Source organism: Ciconia boyciana, chromosome 4, assembly GCF_034638445.1.
Source record: "Ciconia boyciana chromosome 4, ASM3463844v1, whole genome shotgun sequence".
NCBI lineage: Eukaryota > Metazoa > Chordata > Aves > Ciconiiformes > Ciconiidae > Ciconia > Ciconia boyciana.
In genome coordinates, this window is record NC_132937.1 from 54,016,754 (window position 1) to 54,039,274 (window position 22,521).

Below are 22,521 nucleotides of genomic sequence, written 5' to 3' on the forward strand. Positions count from 1 at the left end.
GTTTTTCTTGAGGGCCAAACTAGCAACTGTTGTGCTTCTACAGAGAACCAAGTTTTATTAGCTATTGGATACTTTCACTACAGGGATGCTAGAAATACATAGGCAGAGCAGGTGGAGAGACACTGCAATATGGTCTTTGCCCTCTTCCTAGGAATCTGGCTGTTACTTGTTGCAGTATTTCTATTGCACAGCACAGCTGGAGTTTGTCATCCAGCATAGTGATTGACAGTACTCACATACCTTCAATCCAGGTATTAATAAGCGTGCATGTTGATTCAAGCAAACTCAAACAGAGTAGTAAATGGCTGAATGTTCTTTAGATACCTGAAATTCATGTGCATTTATTTCATTTCCTTGTATTAGAATACATTTTCAAATTGTAAAAGAAATTACAAATTCTCTTATGCTAAGTTCACCCATCCTGGTCCTAAAAGTATTCTGTGTGTTCTGGAATTGTACTTTACATACTGACAAGTACTGCAGTAATATCAATAGTGTTTTACTGTTTCTAGGCTTGGCAGGAAGATAATTGTGATTTTTTTCCTATCATCTTCCAAACTCATCATCACTTTCTAGTAAAGTAAGGTTGTAGGTAGCAGAAAAGCAGGATGTCCTAGAGTTTGGGGAATTATTTTAGCAGATAATAGAGAAGTAGTCTTTTTCTCAATCTGCTCAGAAACCCTACCTGTTACTGTTGCTGCTGTTTCTGGCTAAAGCATGAAGCAGGGTATAGTTTGTGTGAGTGTATAGCAGAGTGCTAAGCTAGTTATGGAGTCCCGTGGATACTGAATCTGGGTTTAAGGGCTCAAAATTTGAGATCGTCACTCCTACCTCTGGGAAATCATGTGTAAACTGCTGAATAGAGTGGAGGTTTTCCACCATTAGATGAGGGATGTATGTTTAGTAGCAGAGGAAAGTCAACATTAACACCTTACTGACAGGTTTCCCTCAGTAATAAAAGTGGCAGAGATTTAGGAAAAAAAAAAAAAAGGAAAACAAAAAAAAAGAGGGAACACACATGAGAGAGTCACAATCCCAGTTTTGTTTAGATGCTTCATACTGGCTCTGTTACTTGCTGGAATATACTCTTTTCCCCTTTTCAAATACCTCCCTTCCTTCCTTCAGCTGATGGCTGTCTTTTTGGTAATGCAAGCAAACTTTCAGTATGAAACACCCTTTCTGCTTGCTAAATTAGCTGAAGTAAGTGATTCACTAGTTTGGTTGTTCAGCCCACCGCCATTGCATTCTGCAGGATGAAAACAGTAGATCTGCATAAATTGCTCTTAGTTTTATTGCTGTTTGACTCAGTTGATCAGTAAAATAGCCACCGAGACATACCTTTGGATGGTAGGTTTAATAAACTAGCTAAATTAGATAAAATAAGGTTGATTTTATGCTGTGTGACATTTTTCATAAGACAGAAGCAGCCCAAAATAAATTGGATTTATTTCATTCAGGAGTAATACTTTCTCATTTTGATCACACAGGTTATCAGTTCACAAATCAAGCACCAAATGGTTTGGTGCCTGTCAGATGATGATGGAATAGATGCATGTTATTCATATTAGTTTAAAGTTAAATAATAGAATAAGAACCCATTACAACACCACTGCCTAGCACTGAAAAGGGGATACATCAAATAAATACTATGTATTTAAAAAATACTGTTTAAAGTTTCAGCTGTATATACCTTTGATAGCAAAACATTGTCTACTGTAGTGTTGCTGCTTCACAACTGAGTTTAAAATTTAGTCCAAGCATGTGGCTGTGGCCCCTAGTTTCAGGCTACACTTACACGCTCATCTGTCTCAAGGGCTTAGATTGTAAGAGAATCTGAAGTTTTTCACATCTAACATTGATAAAAGGTCCTTTACACTTTCTGAGTTAAAATTACAATGGAACAGTTATTCTTGGTTTTGGGTTGCTTCTTTATCAGATAGAAGCTAACATAAATTACTGTAACTATTGTGCAATAATATAAATGCAGTCCTGCTCTAATCCAGCTACTAAATAAGGCAAATTATGCCACTTTATGAAATGTTCCTATGCTGGTCAGAATGATCATTTTAAATAAGGTGGTTTTTTATGACTTCTAGAATAAGCCCTTTGCTATCTTAAGGTCTGTAGAATAAAGAGCAAAACATTTTTGCACAAATGCTATCATAATTGCTGAATACATCCACAAAAGTAAATAGCATTCTGATGAAGTGTACCATGTCACTCAATGGCAGTACAGTCAATGTCATAAAATTCTTCGGTCACCTGTGCTACCAAATTATTTTGGAGGATGGTTCTCATTACCCTGATCAAAACTATATCTGTATGTTAGCTTAGTGTATTACTTCCTGCAAATGACATTCAGGATACCTCAATAGCTGGCTTGTTTTCTGCTTCAGTTGATAACTGTAGCTGGTTTACTCTATAAAGGACATCCTCCAAGATATATTGGGTGATTTTAAACATTTGGAAGAAATTTCGAGTATATCTAGTTTGTAGATGCTTCTGGTAAAGCTGTGCCATCTAGCAGCATTTTAAAAAGTAAAATTTTATTCTATTTACTCTGGGGTTAGTCAAATCTGTAATTATGAGAGTATTTCCTGCTTTCATTTGATGGAGAAGCGTTTCCATTTTTTGAGAAAGATTACAGTTCTAACTCTTCCTGATAGCAGAAGCAGCAAATGACAATCTCAAATTTGAGTCAATACTATAAAAAGCTGCAAATTTCACACGATCTAGATCAGTGCTGTAATCTGTGGAGTGATTGCTGGTGGTCTTTGGAGAAACAGTTAGTCACATTGTGCTGGCTGTTCTAATTTCTGGCTTCTGCACCTCAGTGAAGTAGCTAAAAATGTACAAAATGCTTTCCTAGTGTTGTTTTCCCATGTAATCCATCACTAGAGTTGCCACAGGGATGTTGTATGTCGGTGTTTTGGGTGAGAAACTGATCTGTGTTAGAATGAACGGTAGTCAGCATTGTACCTACAGATGAGTGATGGATATTGTATTCATAAATCTGTCTCTCTGTTGAGAAGTAGCCTACCTAACAAAAATGTCTGTGAAGCCTTCACTTGAATGAAATACTGTTCATAAATCCAGGTTCATTGAAAGAGGTCTTGCATATTCATAATTCTTTCAATAAATCTGTTCTGGGATTTAAATGAAAAAGAATTAAATCAGCCAGGCCTTTGCATGATGTGGAGTTTTTGTATGCCTTACTACCTATAAAAAAGAAGTTGATGTGATTCTTTAAAGTTCCAAGCAATAGATTGTACATGAGAAAGCATGAGCATCTCAGTGGAGCTGCTCTAACACACGTGATTCAGAGCCAGGTTCAAACTTCCTCAAAGCATGGGGAACTTGGGTTCCTGTTCAGCACATCTGTTTTGTAAAGACCAGCTGCAAAACTTGGATCCAGATCTGAGCTTAGGCATGCTCAGATTTGGGGTGTTAGTACTTTTGGGCCTGCAATATGTTTTAGATGCTATCTTTGTGATACAGCACGCCAGGTGAGATTTAGTATTGTATTTTCTTTCCGCTTGGACTGTGAAGAGACCTCTTCCCATTGTTTTGCTGAAAGGCACTTCTTCAATTCTTGCTTTTTTTCTGCCTTTCTTGGCTAGTGAGCAACTGAAAAACATTTGCAACTGTAATTTCTTTCTGTATATCTGCAATATGTGTTGTATGTGCAAATCTAAAGCTAAAGACACTTTTAAAAGATCCTTAAGAAAATAAAAGATACTGCATTGACAAACAAACGTGAGAGACTAAATGCAAGAAAATAAACAGTAGTCTGAAAGCACTCTGACAATTTTTTCTCCTTCTTTTCCTTTATTTTTCTCAAATTTGATTTTTGTTATTTTAATTGGACTAGCCAGTCATATTTTACTGAGAGTTTAGAAAGTAAGTGTCATTTAATGCCAGCTGCTACTTAGAAAATAACATTCCATGTCTCTGAATAATGCAAAGAAGAATTTGAAAGTAAAAGTTGGAATAAATTCTATTCTGTTCAGCAATTTGTGCAGCAAAAGTCCAAGGTCTGCCTTACTTTTGAGTAAATATAACACCAACCTTAAACTCCAAGGGTAGCAGAAGCTACCAGGAGTAAGAGCGTTGTGTGGCTTGGAGCACTGTTGGAGCTGCAGCTGATCATTGTTTGTATAACATCCCCAACAAAATTCTCCAATCTGAACTGTTCCCCTCATCAAACTTCCAGAATTTAAAATGAGATTGTGACACGAACCTAATCAAACCTTTAGAAGGAAAGGCTTATATCTCTGCGAGACCAACAGATAGATTAGCTTTCTCTTCTAATCTCTATGCTATTTTGGCCAGACTGCTAGAAATAGTCAACTTGGTATATCAGTAGCTAGGTTAGCTACCTTTAGATTACTTTGGTTATTTCTTGCACTATAACCTACAGTATAAACAAAACTTTAGAAGAGATCAGATGGCATTCTGTAGGGAGCATTCAACACAACTTCAATAAACATCAAGTAGCCAGAAACAAGTAGTTGTTTTGCACTAATGTCACTGTGAAAGGGACTTCGTCTTTGAGAAACACTATTTACTTGTCCTTCAAATTCCTAAACAGTCAGCCAGGTTTTGGTTCAGGCTAAGTATTAAATAAAGGCATTTTTTACCTTTTTTCTTTTTTCTAACGCCATGTCTTTGATATAATGTGTTGTCATATTCCATATGTGTATAGCCATATTCCATTCTTTTGATTCCAGTGAATTTACTCTAGATGTACAGCACAGTTGCACAGAGTAAAGCCCAGTATGATGGCTTTTTTGTTAGTTCCATACTCATCCCCTTCATGTACATGAGGGTGTCCTGATTTCAACTGGGACAGAGTTGGTTTTCTTCCTAGTAGCTGGTATAGTGCTGTGTTTTGGATTTAGTATGAGACTAATGTTGATAACACACTGATGTTAGTAGTTACTAAGCAGTGTTTACACTGGTCAAGGACTTTTCAGCTTCCCATGCTCTGCCAGGTGCACAAGAAGCTGGGAGGGGGCACAGCCAGGACAGCTGACCCAAAGTGGCCAAAGGGCTATTCCATACCATATGACGTCATGCTCAGTATAGAAACTGGGGGGAGTTGGCCGGGGGACAGCGATTGCTGCTCAGGGACGGGCTGGGCGTCGGTCAGCAGGTGGTGAGTGGTTGCATCACTTGTTTTTTTGTTTTTCCTGGGTTTTGCTCCTCTCTCTCCCCCCTCTTTTTTTTTCCTCTCTCCCCTCTCTCACTTTTACTCTTCAGATTCTCTCCCCTATCCCACCGGGGGGGAGGGTGAGCAAGTGGCTGCGTGGTGCTTAGTTGCCAACTAAAGCTAAACCGCAACAAGGGTCAATGTGTATTTAATCATAGAATCATAGAATGGTTTTGTTTGGAAAGGACCTTTACAGACCATATAGTCCAACCCCCCTGCCATGGGCAGGGATATCTTTCACTAGATCAGGTTGCTCAAAACCCTGTCCAGCCTAACCTTGAACACTTCCAATGATCGGGCATCCACAGCTTCTCTGGGCAACCTGTTCCAGTGTCTCAACACCTGCATCATAAAAAAATTCTTCCTTATGTCCAATCTAAATCTATCCTCTTTCAGTTTAAGATCATTATCCCTTGTTCTGTCAGTACAGGCCTTGGTAAAAAGTCTTTCTCTATCTTTCATATAAGCCCCCTTTATATACTAAAAGGCTGCAGTAAGGTCCTCTGGAGCTTTCTTTTCTCCAGGCCAAACATAGGATCATAGAATCACAGAATACCTCGAGTTGGAAAGGACCCATAAGGATCATTGAGCCCAACTCCCTGCTCCTCGCAGGACTACCTAAAACTAAGCCATATGACTAAGAGCATTGTCCAGATGCTCCCTGAACCCTGACAGGCTTGGTGCCGTGACCACTTCCCTGGGGAGCCTGTTCCACTGACTGACCACCCCCTCAGTGAAGAACCTTTTCCTAATGCCCAATCTGAACTTCCCCTGACACAGCTCCATTCCGTTTCCTCGTGTCCAGAGCGAGGAGATCAGCACCTCCCCTCCACTGCCCCCCTTGAGGAAGGTGTAGACTGCCATGAGGTCACCCCTCAGCCTTCTCTTCTCCAAGCTGAGCAAACCAAGTGACCTCAGCTGCTGCTCGTAAGTCTTGTCCTCCAGGCCTTTCACCATCTTGGTCGCCCTCCCCTGGACACACTCTAGCAGTTTGATGTCCTTCTTATATTGTGGCACCCAAAACTGTGCACAGTGCTCAAGGTGGGGCCGCACCAGTGCAGTGCAGAGTGGGACAATCACCTCCCTGGACCGGCTGGCTATGCTGTGCGTGATGCACCCCAGGACACGGCTGGCCCTTTTGGCTGCCAGGGCATGCTGCTGACTCATATTCAACTTGCCACCAACCCAAACCCCCAGATCTCTTTCCGCAGGGCTGCTCTCCAGCCTCTTGTCCTGCAATTTGTATGTATAACCAGGATTACCCTGTCCCAGGTGGAGAATCTTGCACTTGCTCTTGTTAAGGTTCATACAGTTGGTGATTGCCCAGCTCTCTAGTCTATCCGGATCTCTCTGTAAGGCCTCTCTGCCCTTGAGGGACTCCACAGCTCCTCCTAGTTTAGTATCATCATCAAACTTACTTAATGTACATTCAACTCCTGCGTTCAGATCATTTATAAAAGTATTAAAGAGCACTGGCCCTAAAACTGAGCCCTGGTGAACCCCACTAGTGACTGGCTACAGCCTGATATGACCCCATTTACTATAACTCTTTGAGCCTGACCTGTCAGCCAATTGCTCACCCGTTGTATTATGGACTTGTCTCGCTGTACACTGGACATTTTGTCCAGAAGGATACTGTGAGAGACAGGATCAAAAGCTTTGCTAAACTAAAAAAATACCACATCTACTGACTTCCCTTGGTCAACTAGATTGGTGACTGTGTCAGAAAAGGAAATTAAGTTAAACAGGACTTTCCCCTCATGAACCCATCTGCAACCCGAACTCTCTCAACCTTTCTTCACAGGGGAGATGTTCCAGCCCTCTGATCATTTTTGTGGCCCTCCTCTGGACCTGCTGTAACAGGTCCATGTCTGTCTTGTACTGCGGATCCCAGAGCTGGATGCAGTACTCCAGGTGGGGTCTCACCAGAGTGGAGTAGAGGGGGAGAATCACCTCCCTCAACCTGCTAGCCACACTGCTTTTTATGCAGCCCAGGATATAATTGGCTTTCTGGGTTGCAAATGCATGTTGCCGGCTCATATCTAATTTCTCATCCACCAGTATCCCCAAGTTCTTTTCTGCAGGACTGCTCTCAGTTAATTCATCACTCAGTCTGCATTGATATTGCAGATTGCCCCGGCCCAGGTGCAGGACCTTGTGCTTGACCTTGTTGAACTTCATGAGGTTCACGTGGGCCCATTCATGCTAGGTATGATGCATTATTTACATCAGAATAATTGATTCCCTAATAACAAGATTGTGGAAAACATTATTTATGCAAAAAGTAGGCCTTTGGTAGCCACAGATCAGTACCCATTATTTGCCTAGGCAGCTTCCTGCTTGTAGTGACCCAAGTTGATATTTTGCCTCCTCTTGTTTATTTTTTTACTCCTGCAAAAAGAATACTCATAAGATCTGCAATTAAATTTGCCAGGGAAAGTTGGCTTGTCTATCTGTGCCCACTTTTCTTGTCTCAAACTTAACTATTCTTGTAACATTTCTGGTATTTCACTATTCAACAAGGTGCAGAAGTCTGTAGGAGACAGTCTCCTAAACATAAAGAATGGAAGATTTTTACAGCTGCAACACCAAGCTGCATGGCAAAGCATACCAGTGCATCTGCAGCAGGCAAGGTGCTTATTAACAAAAGGATATGGAAAAATTTTTACACACCTTTTCAGTTTATTGTCAATTGAATGATTTGGACATGAATTTGGGCAGACCCGACCAGGCAGTTTGAAAAAGTGAACTTATAAAGTCAATGCAGTCCTGATTCGTCTTTCTTTTTCATAACTATTTGGTGTCCATGGCCTTCCCTCACATTTCCTTTTTGGGAAAAGGTATATGCTGAAAGAATAAAAGAAACTCTTCCTCAGACAAGGACAAACACAGAAATTGTATTGAGGGTGAGAGGGGGTCATAACACTGTGCAACATCTGGGAAAGAGGTAAGAGCAACAGGATGAGGCAAGAGAGATGCAAGATGGTGTTACTGTGTGTGTGTGTCCTCATGCCTGCTGGCACCAGAGGAAGAAGAGGGCTTACACAGCCTGCCTAAGATCTCATGGGAGCAGAAAGGCCCACAGCATACTTTTCTCACTGGTATAGTGCAGAAAGTAGAATCTGTCCCAGAAGAGTGGTTATCAAGGGGTGTGAAAATAAAGGAGAGTGAAGATTGTCCAACATTACATCAACTTTCAAACCCCTGTAGTGAAAAGTTGCATCAAAATTCACATCCACAAAAATAACCCACCTCTGGCTCATAGTTGCTTGCTTATGTGGAGACTTGTTTCTTAAGAAAAGCATTTCAAACTTTGATGACTGCTGAGAGTGGCAGGAGTTGATGAGGTCCTCCTCTACAAACCTCTTTCATCGTCTTTGGTAATTACAGATAAAGGCGACTTTGGCATGGGGTTGCTATTCTTTCTGGCATGGATTATTGCAAGGCTTCCAACTCCAACTAAGCACAAATACACATCTACTTTAGACCTTGGGGGGGGATGGACGGGGGGGACTTGAACTAAGTCCCTCTACAAACTGGAGCCTGGAGAAATAAATACCAGGGTTTTGGGTTGTTTACATAAGAGAAGTGAATATTTTAATATATTAAAAGTTGTTAACCTCTTTCAGGAACTTTACTGGAAACAAGTGACTAGGTTTGAAGAATGAAACATGATTCCCCATAGCTTGCTTTTCTTTCATATTCGTATGATAATAATTGCCTGTCAAGCCAAACCCTCAGCTACCTTTTTCCTCTGCAAAATCCCCTGCAGTGGGGATTTTGCAGATAACAGAGAAGACTGTAGAAGTATCTCTTACTGCTCCCACTCTTTGTGTACTCTCCAAGATGAACTTGCTATTTTGGGTGACTTCTGGCTTTTCCAAGTGTCTATGTGTACTCCTTGTTGATGTGAGTTCTCATTTATACCCTGCAAAGGTCAGAGGGTGTGTGGTGACTGTGTCTCGTAACATGGTCTCGCTAATCTGCTGTGGTCCTTCCTTGTATGTTAAATGCTCTGTGCTGTGGCATTCTGCAAAGCATCCATGCTGAGATATGGGACCTGTACCATTAATTCAAACCCTGCCTAAAGGAGAAAACCTAGTCTGGCCTGGTGTCATGCAAGAGGCTGTGTATCTCACTCTATCAGGATTATGATTACGTTCACTAGATGGTTTCAGCTTCCCTATTTTAAGCACAGACAGGGTCAGAAACAGAATTTACTTTTAAAAAAATCAAAATTTATGCCCCCGAAAAGCTGCTATTTAATTTTTTTTTTCAGAGTCTTTATAACCGTCTATTTTTTCCTACAAATCCTATGATTTTGAATCCAAAAATAGATACATGACATTAAGAGAATCTGGAATACTGTCCTAAAGCAGCATAGATCTGAAATACAAGCTACTCTGCAAATCTATTGTGAAAATATATCAGCTCAGACTTAAAGCAGTTTGCCTGCTTTTGGTTGTTGGGCGATAACTGGGAAACTAATGAGCTTAAACAACAAAACCCCAAAGTCTGGTCTTGGAGAGGGGACAAGTGGAGTTTTGCAAGAATGGTTCCTAGTATTCATGAATCATCACAGCACTAGCTGCATCCAGAATTGCACAATTTTTCTGAACAACCCTGGCCATGAGCCAAAGGAGGCAAATTGGAAGAAAAATCTGAAGAGTTCTGTGGCATATATCTAATGAAAGTACCTATTCTTTTCCTTAATGCAAAGAATAAGTGAAAAATAAGTGGGTTTTCATTTCAAAACAGACAATATTAAGAAACTGTGAAAAGAAGAAGAAACTGTGAGGCAGCTGGTAGAAAGGAAGTTTAACTTTCCGTGGCAGTTCAATGGTTCTGAGGTTAATAAATTACGGTAATTGAAATTGTTGTAACAGCAGGTCTGTGTGAAACAAAGAGATGTCTGATGGGTTGTATGGCATTTCTGAGAGACAGATGGGGCATGTATCAAGCTTGCTGGACAAGCTATTCAGTGTGGTGTACCAGGCCTGCACTAGGACTGCCTGCATGCTGCATAATATACTTTTTTCTTTGCTACCTACCAGTGTTAATCAAGAGTACCTCTCCTGAATGTAGTGGAGTGTAAACAGGTTTGGCCTGCACCACCTTGTCTCTACCAGCTTGTTTATACTGCTCAGGAATAACTGGGATAGTGGGGGTATTGTTTGAGGGTTTTTCATTTTTTTAGTTCATAGCTTATTGTGAATGTAATTTTTATTATTGTACTGCTAAAATTGTTTTTTCTAGTGCTAGATACTCTGTGCACACTTTTCACTTCTGTGTATGCCTGCAATGATCAAAATTTACTTGAATTAATTATTTAATATTACAAAATCATTGCATTAGTGGTATTTCTATTATGCTTTTAATAGCATTCTTTATACGCCAAATGCTACACAACAGAATATGTTATCTTTCTGCTTACAATTCTTCTGAAAAAGTGATATGGTTTATTTACTTGTTGATCTTCTCTTGGGATCATTTACACCACTGTGATACATTTGCAAAACTGTGTGTTGCCCTGATTTTGTACTCACATAGGTGTAAATGACTACCGGAGGAATTTCACAATTAAGTCTTGTGGAGAAAGGTGGGAGGAAGGATGACTTCAATAATTTAAAGGAGATCTGTACAGTTTATTTTAGAGTTAACTCAGTATGGAAAAAGTTTTTCTGTTTTTAAAAAAATGAAGGAAAAAAGAACGACAAAAATGCATGCAGATGCTGTCCTTTCTCTTAGATAGTTCAAAATGGTTTGGATTTAAAACTTCAGTCTTGGCAGGCATTTAGTCCTCAAGGAATGTATGCTTGTTAAATCCTGGCCAAAAAAAATAAAAGAAAAGGAAAAAAAAAGTCATGAAATTAAGAAATTAAAAATGTAAGGAATTCTACTCTGTTGAAGGATAATCTTTAAAAGCCAAACCCTGCATTCTGATTTGTACTGAGGACCTCCACAGAGTATGCTGTCTGAACTCATAAAACACATGAATCTTCACCTAAGGTCAAATACTCAGAATACACGCTGCTGAGTGCTAAAAAGATATCTGGGTGTTGACCTCTCCTCTGGGAGCCCCGCCAGCATCAGGGCTGGTATGGGTCTGCTGTGCGGGACAAGGAGGAGAGCCATGGAGAGCACACATCAGGGCACGTGCTCTCCTTGACCTCAGCTGGGCCCAGCTGCTCTTTGGATGCTGTTCTGCAGCAGGGATCTGGGAGTAGTGAGAGGCTGGTGGATCGGGGGGAGGAAGTTTTATGCCCTCCTTCTCCCCTCATAATCAAATTGGGAAAAAGCCCTGTCCAGCTAGCCTGTCCTTTCACACCGCTGCAGGCAGGCTTCCTTCCTCCCAGTGCACAGGTTGCTCCCCAGCAGACAAAGCCTGGGTACTCAGACTGTCAGTACTAAGGTCTGCGCCTGGGTAGACGCAGAGCTGTGCCCTTGTGAAATCATTGTGGATAGCTGGGAGACACAGGACGTTATTAATGTGATTCAGATGTTGATTTCCAGCTAAGTTAAGTTCTGTACTCTGACCTCCAACTTCATTTATAAACTGATGCCACCTTCTAGAAACTCATTTTTAAAGCAAAGGTTGAAAACTGAGGAGCTGTAGAATTCATACCTCAATACCCGTATAGGGACAGAGAGCCCTTTACTTTGGGGAAGAGGGTTGCTGGGGGATTAAGTGATTAGAGATCTTTGTAGGAAAGATGCTGACATAGTAAACATCATGTGTTTGCTTTTTATATTCAGCTATTAATGTTTTTGGGTTTGTTTTTAATTTTTGGACACAGGACCTGTGAAGGGCGAAACATCCGGTACAGGACGTGCAGCAATGTGGTAAGTGAAGTATAGCTTTGATATGATACGAATCATCACATACAACGGTCACGTTCATATTACATAAAATAGTTTGGTAATGTGATAGTGAGAATACTGTAGCTATCTAAACTGCCTTCATACCACAGGACTGCAGGCAAACCTTTGTCAGTTTCTTGAAAAGCTGGAGAAATTATGGCATAGCATGATGCTAAAACTGTTTAGAAGGGACTGCAGTCACAGCCTTTCCAAATAAAGTGTCAGTGAAACTTCAGAGTTGCTCTTTACAACCCCCCTGGCAGAAGCAAGACCACTCGTGTTCCCAGTACTACTTTGGTAACCAGCTGGTTCACATTGGGCAGTCCGTCAGGCTGGAGGATTAAGCTGTTAAGGACTGAAGACAAATTGGTAAGACATATATGTTTCTGTTCACCTGTGCCCTCCCAGCATTGGAATTCTGTTGCATGTCTTAGAAAAGCAGTTTTAGATAGCCTGCACCAGTGTTTTGGCCTTTCCAAAGGCTCTTGCTTGTTTTTTATATATGGTGAGTATAGTTTTCAATACAATAAAATAAGAAACTTCAACTTCTGTGCTCACCAAAGTGAAAGTGTGTTTTCACTGGTGAAAATGGAAATAAAGACTTTCATATGGAAAGTTTTATTGGGTGCCAAGAATAGTAAAAGCTCTCAAATTACATGGAGAAATGTCAGTTTTACCAGTAAAGATGGAAAATGAAATCAAACGTGCATTGGGCCAAGCTTTCTCATGCCTGATAGGGACATATTCAGAAACGTTTCAATAGGTGCTTTGTGTAAAAAAGTTTAAAAGTTTAAGTTAAAAAAATGAATATGTTCCCTCATATTTAGCTTATATTTTCTTCAATAGACCACAGTTCATAATGAAAGAAATTGCTTCTATCTAAGTTGTAGTCTCCAGTGCAGTAAGATTTCTCACACTTCTTCCTCTGAAATTTATTCTGGGTGTATCCTTTGGGTTCCTGAAATCTCTCATCAGTCTAGATGTCTGCTTCACTAACTGACAACAACTAGAGTAGTCAATAAATACGTCTGCTGGCTGATTAACAGTCCGGTTTCTACTCTGAGGCACAACTGTGGAGGGAACAGGAAGGTTGATTTGTGCCAGTCAAGCTGCACGCTGTAGCTCTGTGGAATATGACACAAAAATAAAAGAAAAAAAAGGAAATACTGTCAAAGGCTAATTGGACTACAATTAGACCCATCAGCTTTGTTTTGGTTTGTGAATGCGTGCACATCGTGACAGTCCCCTTCCCCTTTTGACCTGCCCTCGTGCATGCTAACAGCAGTGAGACAAACTAGCATCGCGCTCTGCTGCCATTCGCTGTTCCTGGATCACCCTGATGAGAGGCTGGGGTTTTAGCCGTGCCGCAACCCTTATTTTGGAATCATTGAGCTTAACTTTCCAAGATAAGGAATAATTTTTTAAATGTTATTTTTAGCTTAGGTTCTGTTTTGGAAATGTGCACCTGAACAGTTTTCCTTCAAAATAAAACCTCGCATGGTTTTGTCAGGCAATTCCTTTACATGCCTTGTAATACTGGCAATACTGGCTCCAGACTTTCCAACATAGCAGAACTCACTTAATTATTTCATACCAAATAATCCAAACTGAAACTTTCAAAGTTCTTTACTATGCTGAAATCAGTGACAGTTTTGCCACTGAATTATGAAGACCCAGGACTGCTTTTATGATTTTAACCCCTTATTTCGGAGAGGGTAAAGAATGGATTGTGCTACATTGCTCTTTTCCTTAATAAAAGGATTAAATGAGTTATCATTTGTTTGTTTTTTTGTAAACTCGCAAAACTAGCAATAAATCAAACTATTCTTAAGCTTCTGACTGCATCATACTTTGGCCAGGCCTTCCAAATATGGCTTTATGTCATAAGGCGAGTACTTGGCTGTATTCATTTTGCAGACATTTGATTTCAGGGGAAAGTATTTTCTATTTTTAAAGTATGTTGAGTCTTTGATTCAGATGTTATGCCTCTCCACTTATCGTCTTTACTAATTGGAGATACTGTGCACCAGTATTCACAACATCAGTCATTGCAAGGGCACTGCCACCATGATCAGCATCAGAACTTGTGGTAGGATCTTGCCACAGCCATGGTGGTCCTCAGCCCCATGTTTCTGGGGCTAGGTACCACTTTGAAATAGCTTGTACAGCACCAGTGGAAACCTAAAGCAGTTTGGGAACCCTGGACGTGCCTCTCTGTGCTGAAATCCATTCTGTTACTGAATTATGTAGCTGTACCACTGAAATACTGTCTCTTTCAGAATAGTAAAAAAACCCATATATTTTCTCTTTAATGACGTCTACTGTCTTTTTCTCCAAAATCCAAGAATACGTACACACAAACTGGGTCTTCGAAATGATTCATTAACCCCATGGCTTGTCGTGGAATTCTGTGCTGGAAAAGGCATACAATATTGTATGTATTTTTGTTGACTTAGACTTTGCCTTTTAAGATTTAATCCACAAAGACACTGAAAAATGAGGAGGACGGAAATTCCAGGCTCAATTCAAGACGTACATTTTCATCTGTTAGGTGACATTCTGTTGCTTTAAAGGAAAATGAGAGCAAATCCCCCCATTCCACCCCTGCAAATGAAGCTAGCTATCATGCATTGTGGAAAATTCCTTTTTGATTCTTGTGGAAATCAGCGAGTCTTGGAATACAAGCTTTCATTACCATTAGGTTGTGCATAACTTGAGGACTGATGTTATTGTTCATAAAATAACCAGTCTTTTTATTTTCTGCAAACTGTCTTTCTGTGAACTGACATGTTTTTGTTTATATGACTGTCTTCTTACAGGAAAGGTTGGGTAGTCACATATACTAAAAGCAAACTCTTTATTTCAAAGGTGAAATTGGAGAATGGGAAGAATACTACTTGGAGTCTGGCAATGAACACGTTTTCATAGGCACTATCGTTTTCAAGATTTTGCTACAGCTGGTTTTAATTCATCCAGAAATTAAATTATAGAGGGAAAAAAAGAATGAGATAAAGAAAAAGAGAGGCAAGGGGAGAGAGTGGCACGTCTCTTTCTTCAGTGACCTGTATTATTCTAGGGATGCTGAACCATTTTGCATAGTATAGGCTGTGAGAGAGATTGATACTGCTGTCTACAAAGCTTCTGAGCAGTCCTTAAAAGAACAAATCCAGTCCAGCATGTTCACCACTTGCATTGCCTGGTGTTGATCAGAAACTGGAAAGATTATGGGTATGAAGCCACATGTGTAAATAGTAAAAGAAGGAATGAGAGAATCTGAAGATGATTTAGAGTTGAATTGCATCCGCTTTTTTTCTTTTTACTATTCATATTGATTCCAAGTATGTTTCCAGCCATTTTAGAATATAATCATGGGGGAAGAGAGGGATTCATTTGTTTTTCTTTAGAAAATTACTCTGAATGCAATGAAAACATGTTTTTCTATCTAGCTGGGTTGTTATACTAAACATTATGCAAAACAAACAAAACTATTTCCAAACTGTAAGTAGGATTTTTTTACTAGTTCTTTTTTTTTTCCCCCCAAGCTAGCACAGTCTCTGTTCCTTCTTCTAGACACGTTCGTAGTTGCCAGGTTCTCTCCAGCTTTTGTCCCACGTTATCATGCCACCTCATTTGCCCTTTCTCTTTTTCAGTCCTTCTGCCACTATGCTGTTTTTTGCTTTCTCTTCCCCCATTTACATGAAAATCTGTCTGCAGGGTGTTTGTTGGAATGTGTACTGTCTTCATGTCTTCTGTCTTCATTCTCCTCAATTATCAAATCCCTTTTCATGATTGAAAACATTTATATTTTCCCTGATATTTTTCCTTTTATTGCACTGCTTTCTGAATCAGATCAGAAAAAAAATTATGTGCTTGCGACTGGCACTTCATTCCCAAAGGACTTTGCTTTTCATATTTACTTGCTTATACGCACCAGCATGATGATGAACACTACATATAAAGCCGCTCTTGAGATTTTGCTGTTTGACATGAAAATAGACAATGCTGGAAACTGCACAACGTTACTAGCTCTTTTGACAAGGTTTAGAGCAGTTCCATTAAGCCTAAGATAAAATTTGTAGATGGTAGATCGCATTAATCAGACCACTAAAACTTGTAAACACCACCTGCAGCTCTTTTTTATATTTACTTCACTTTCTTCACTTGGCTGAAATACCAATGGTAATGACATCCCCCATTTTTTGGCTTGCATTCAGACAAGCTACTTCCATCCCTGTTTCTTATCAGCTCATGCTGCATTTTGTACACACCAGCACCGATATTGCCCATCTTACTTTCAACAAAATGACACTATCTTCTTTCCATGCACCAAAGCCCAGCCTGTTGGAAAGTGTCAAACTCAAACTTCCGTGTAGTTCTCAGAAGCATTGGCTTGTGTCTATGAGAAACCTCATCACCAGGTAGAATTTTTTCAGAGCTACAAAAATGATGAACAGGATTTAATTTTTCTACCCTCTGGTGGCTAAAAGTGCCATGTGAAGTCTTTTGCAATCAAACCTCCCAGTTTGTATTTTGCAGTAAAATAAAAAAAAAATGTTTAAAAAAAAAAGTATAAGCACTACACATATCTCCTTACTAACACCAGATTTACTTAATGTCAGTTTACTTTTTAAGTGGAAATTCTTCCAAACTCAGATCATTTATTGTTACTACAGTCTGTTCTTCAAAATGCTGTTTTTTAATAACTACCATCTTATTTCTAAATGGGTGCATTTTAAAATCTCAGTGTGTCATCTAGGAATTATTTCTTTGTACTTGGAAACAAGGGCTTTTAGTATGTTGCTAATGGTAGCAGCTTTGACTTCTGGATTTGCTATCTTCTCAGCAAGCAGACCTGTGAATCTCTGACTATTAAAAAACAGAACACATCCCTCCCCCTCCCCCCCTTGCTGCCATTCTATGTAAATGCATCAAGAATCCTTATAGACCAAACAACCTGGATCACTTCCATGACAGTAGCATTTCAGGACTCTGTTCAGGACTCTTCAGGACTCTGGATGATTCATAGATTTAAATTCAATATTTTTGATAATAATAATTTTTTTTAATTTTAATATCTCTTTTTGATCTGCCAATGTGGCACTTTTAGGAAAGTGTACTCTGATATTATGTACTTGTATTAGTTTTTGACTGAAATATTTAGAAGTTTTTCAAGCTGAAATACAAGTTACTGTATCTAATTTAAACACTTGACTTTAATATTTAAAAGGTATGAGCAAACAAAAATTTTAAAATTGCATGAAAAGCTGCATATTGAATCATTTGGCAAAAATCAGAACATACTTTAAAAAAAGAACGATTTTTTTGTCAAAAATTTATTTTATAAATATTTCTAATGGCAAATATTCATGGAGGTTTAGATTGATACTTCACTGACTGTTTTAGCCCTCATCTCGACTCCATGTTTATTTAATACAGAGTAGAAGCATCTGCTGATATTCCCCCATTTACTTTGTTCATATTATTTCTCTCATGTGTATCCCTGTCATATATTGCAGTGTCTTGGGGTTGTCAGAGAAAGCGATAGTATGAGCCCCTCTTGATCTAAGCAGCTAAGTGTGATCCTAACCTATTTAGAAGTTCACAGGAGTTGACGAGTGAAAAATCTGGCTGCAAGAAACTTAATTCAAGCAGTGCACTCAACAAGGCTTCAAGGCTGAGTGGAGTTTCCGTTAAATCCCTAGATCTCCTAAATCTTTGTTCTTTTATCGAAAGTTCTTATTTAGTCTTGTGCAAGCCCCTACTTGAGGACCTCAGGCTTTCTTTCTCAGTAGGGAAATTGATGTGGCTGAAACGCCGTGGAACTGGTTCAATAAGCTGTTCTGTCAGATACTGCACAGAGTAGTCCAGTTGTTAGTAATTTTTTGCACAGAGGAAAAGCTCCAGGTATAGTAAATCATTCTTGGCCTCTGCAAATATACAAGCACATATATTGTAAACTGTTTTAAGGTTCCTCAACTGTTTCCACCTATCGCAGCTTAGATATGATCTTCCACATTTCACGCACTAAGTAAACTTTAAAAAGCCTGACCCTTTTTGTCCCATGAAATCTGATCTACCTATCACCATCAAGGGACATCTGGGATTCATCTTATCTTTTCCACTGGTTTGTTGATTTATAGAAATTGTTTTGAATGGGATTCAAACATGGCAAAACTCCATGGACCTTATGAATTACAATAGGGTCAAATAGGAGGTCAAATTAAAAAAAAAAAAATTGGATGTAAGGAAGCAAATGAAGCCATAATAATATGGCCAGCATTAGGTGCCTAAGAGGTGAAGATGAAACTACTGTGTTTACTTTAAAATAGGTTTCATACATCAAAGGGGTTTCTGATCATCTTTAAAATTATATATATTTTCATTGGAGTGGAGGAAATCTTGACCTGATAGGATAAATGGTGATTATACATATCCAGCACAGGCTCAGAGTTTCAGGAATATCTCATGAGCCTTCACAAGCTAAAGGTCATGAAACAGCCATCTAGGACTCATAGAGTTAGAGGAGGAACAGTTGTTTCCTATTCACTGGAAATTTTCTTCCCTACAAAGTCTTAATGAATAGGAAGCTTGAAGATAAATGGACTTAGATGAGACTTTCAAGTTTATTAGTTCTTTCTGATTCTTCGAGGAGTACAATGGCAGCGGTTCCTCATGTCTGCAGGGGCCCACAAATAATTTCCAAGAGAAAACAAAACCAGTAAGATTTGAATACAGCACCAAAGCTGGAGTAACCTGAAGCAGGACTGTACTGCTTTTGTGGCCAGATACCAGTGCTGCTGCATGCTCCAAGCCAAACACAGGCCATGCGGATGTGGTTAGCAAAATACCTTGCAGAACTACATAACCCATGCAAAGATATGTTACCTTGGATTCACTGCTACACTGACTTGGCCTGTGACTTCTGGCTGTCTCAAAGTGTGGGGACACCCTTATCTGTCAATCTGTTGTGCACATAGACAAACTGCATACTGTTAGACAGCTTCCAGGATCAGACTCTTAGGTGGAGTAAAACGTAACGTCACTCAGCCCAATGAAGCAGTGTTAGCTGGCAGCTGTAGAGGATCCCCTTCCACCAAGCCCCCATGCACATACTGAAAGCAGGCTGATTTTTTTAAAATGGGAAAAGACTTTGTGGAGTCAGAGTCTATAGTTTCTCCTGTCCCGGAGCCAGCACTGCAGAAATGAGGCACAGGAAGACTGCCTCAAAACGGCAAACGCTCTTATCTAAAGGTGTGCAAAGTGTTTAAAAGAAAATAGCAATTTACTGCTTGAACAAATATGCAGCAAAACACTGGCTTTGCCTTATCTGTTATTTCAGCAACTAAAACATTAATTTATAAGCTGTGAGCTTATATCTGTCTTTCATTATATGATTGCACAAAGCCCAGCACGAAGACGCTCTGATCCCCACTGACATATAATACAAACAATAAATAGTAAGTTTAAAAAGCGAAAAAATACATGGACAAGAGATTAATAAGCAGTGCCAAGTTCTGTACAGTTCCTACTTTTTCAGTCTCTGTGTCTCATGATGGGCAATATTCGGACCATTGCTTTTCTTAACATTGTCCGTTTTGGTTTAAAAAAACATTACACAGGTTATGCAGGTGTATGTGTGTAGGTGCAAGTACCTGTGCTTTCCTAACTAGAAGAAAAGTTCCTTCCTGAGGGAAAGGGATCTTCAAGGCCTTCAGGTAGATTTAGGATTCAGGATTTCAGTAGGAGAAGAGTGGTGGGCTGGACTGTGACCCTTTTTCATATCTGTGTGCCAAGATAAGTATGCATGTCTGCGTTTCTGACTGCTTGAATGTATTCTTTGAATGGCTTCAAGTTTCTCATGAAAACTTTTTTAAACACAAGCTCTACTATTTAAATCCATTGTTTTATTTTGATCATGATATCAAAGACTGGAAGTATTTAACATTGGTCCTGGTCACCTGCCGTGTCCTGAAAGCTTGTTATGTTGACTGTACATTTTTTCTTTCTTTGATTTAAAAATAAAATCCAACACAACAAACATAGTATTGAATACTGTACAAAGCAGGATTATGAACTCTGTATGTCATGTGCTTTATTGGGCCTTTCTGTCTTTATAAAAATAAAGCTATTGCAAGCCAGGAAGTTTCGAAGGTAGAGCCAAGCTTGAACCAAACAAGAGAGCTGGCTTGGGTCTCTGCAACAAGCCTAAGCCAAGCCAATAGACCTGACTGTATTCATTTATGGACAGAAAAATTCGGAGAAGGGTATGCACCAGAAGATTTTGTGGCAGGAAATAAGGCCACAGTGTTCCTCTTTGCTTGTCTCTTCTCTTTTTGAAAATAGAGCTAAACCAGATCTTGGATCAAACTGTAACTGTCTTGTTCATCCTCTGTTTAAAAGCAGAACATAAAGACCACTTTTTCTCTCATTACACAGCTAAAGAGGAATAATGAATTTCCCACATATTTTTCTGCTCTCTTTACTCTGTGCTGCTGTCCAGACTTTGTCCTGTACCAACAGTTTGCCCAGATCACAAAAAGGGCCTGATTGCCTCTTTCTGGAGATTTTAAAATCAAACTGAAACACTTCCAACATTTTACTTTTTTTTTTAATCTTCCATAACATATGAATAGAAAAACTGTCTGCTGTCTAAGTCCTCCAGCAGTAAAATTACAGTTACGAGCTTGGACTTTGAACCTCCAGTTTCAAAAAGGATGAATGAGCTCTGGATTATTGCTCTTTGATACATATTTTTCTAGAGCACCATTTAGCCCAAGTCCTTTTTTTCTCTTACTCCTTAAACCATTTAACCTTTTGTAGCAGGAACACTATTCCCTTGTACTTAGACAGCAGAACTTTTGACTGGAGCTTGACCCATTACTTTTGGGCTGCATCACACTCAAATACAAAGCAAATTAACTGAAAATTTGCTCTCATGGTACAGAGCAAATTAGCTGAAGATCTGTGGCTTAAGGCCATGGCTTATATGTGTGTATAGCTCACTGTAAGAAATGTTTGGAGTGGTGTGATCCAACATCATTCAACATTTAAACAAAATGGGCATAGCCACATTGCCGCTACACAGTGAATGAGAGGCCAGATTGGTTATCCTGGGTTTGAGCCAAGTGTATACAAATGACAAATTTATAGCCAAGATTCTGCCAATTTGCTTCAAGAGGAGACTTGAAAGCATGATTTTTAAGACAGGTTTTATTTTAGACCTTAATACTAAACAATGATCCTTTAATGTCATAAAGTGACATGCAGCCCCCATGCCATTCATATTGAAAGCTGTAATAATCTGCCCTATTTAAAAGAAGCAGAAAAGAGTTAGTGAACTAAGATGTAGAAAAAGATCTGAGAAACAGAGGTGGTTATTTAAACCTCAGAAGATATATTTTGCATCAATAGCAGCAAGACTTTCCTAGCTGGGAGGATAAGAAGTCTGTGAATAAGGTTGTCATTAATGATACTTGAATTCTCTCTCACTCTATAGGATGAAGTAGTCTGAGGACAAACAGAGAATACAGGCATCTTACAAGGATATTGTCTAGTTATGTGGTTGTATGTACATCAAAATCCTTCCCTATCAAGTCTATAATTGACATTTATGATTCTCTATAAAAAAATGTTACAGTCCTCAAGCAAAGGGTATAACAAGTATTCATTTCACCTGGTATTTGACCAGGTATCATTGAGGAGCAGATTTCTTTACAGCAGCAAGGTGGAGGACTATGGGACCTTAATAATCTGAGGCAGACATATTGCCAACATTTGCTTTTTTGTCACAGTTCTTATGATGTTTAATGTTTTTGCTAAAGCTTAACTCCTGTATTCCCGTAATTATGCAAGAAATTCAGGTTACTTCTAAAAAAAACAATGCATCTCTAGCCTTTGTGGTTGCTTGCACAGGAACACTTGAAATATCATTCTTCAAGGATCAAAAACTGGAAAGGAAACAAAAAGAACTTATGTTTATTTTGCCTTGAAGCTCTTCTTGCTCTCTTGAGAACTTGACTCTTGGTTTTCAGTGCTGAGTGATGGCAAGAAAGTATATGTGGGTAAGAAAAGCTTCATGTTCTCATCAACAAGAGACTTTAAGTAGTATGAGTGGTCTTGTTTTTTATATCAGGTGTACTGGCTTCAGAGTAGGGTTTATATGTCTCACAAACCTCCTGAAGGATTAACAAAGGGGCTTTTCAAAGGTCTTCCCATAAAATAATAGTAAGTCTCTAATTATGTGAGTTATGAAATCTTAGGTTAAAGAAATGCAAATATGTATCACATTTTTTTGATTCTTGTTGCCCTACCAGCTGATTTAGGTCACTGAGGCAAAAAAAAAAAAGCTAGTGAGGAGAGCTTAAATAAACAAACAATTAAATCACATAATTCTTTTTTCTTTCTCTTCAAACAAAGAGGAAAATTTGGCTGGAAGAGAGTGGCTATGC

At 39.3% G+C, this 22,521-nt stretch overlaps 1 protein-coding gene across 1 annotated transcript in view; it reads left to right on the forward strand.

The window, feature by feature from the left end:
* The window catches only part of ADAMTSL1 (ADAMTS like 1), a 468,435-nt gene that overhangs the window by 291,808 nt on the left and 154,106 nt on the right, over positions 1-22,521 (forward strand). The window contains 1 exon segment of the mRNA XM_072860932.1: positions 12,010-12,055. Within this exon segment, the coding sequence (XP_072717033.1) occupies positions 12,010-12,055 (46 nt within the window).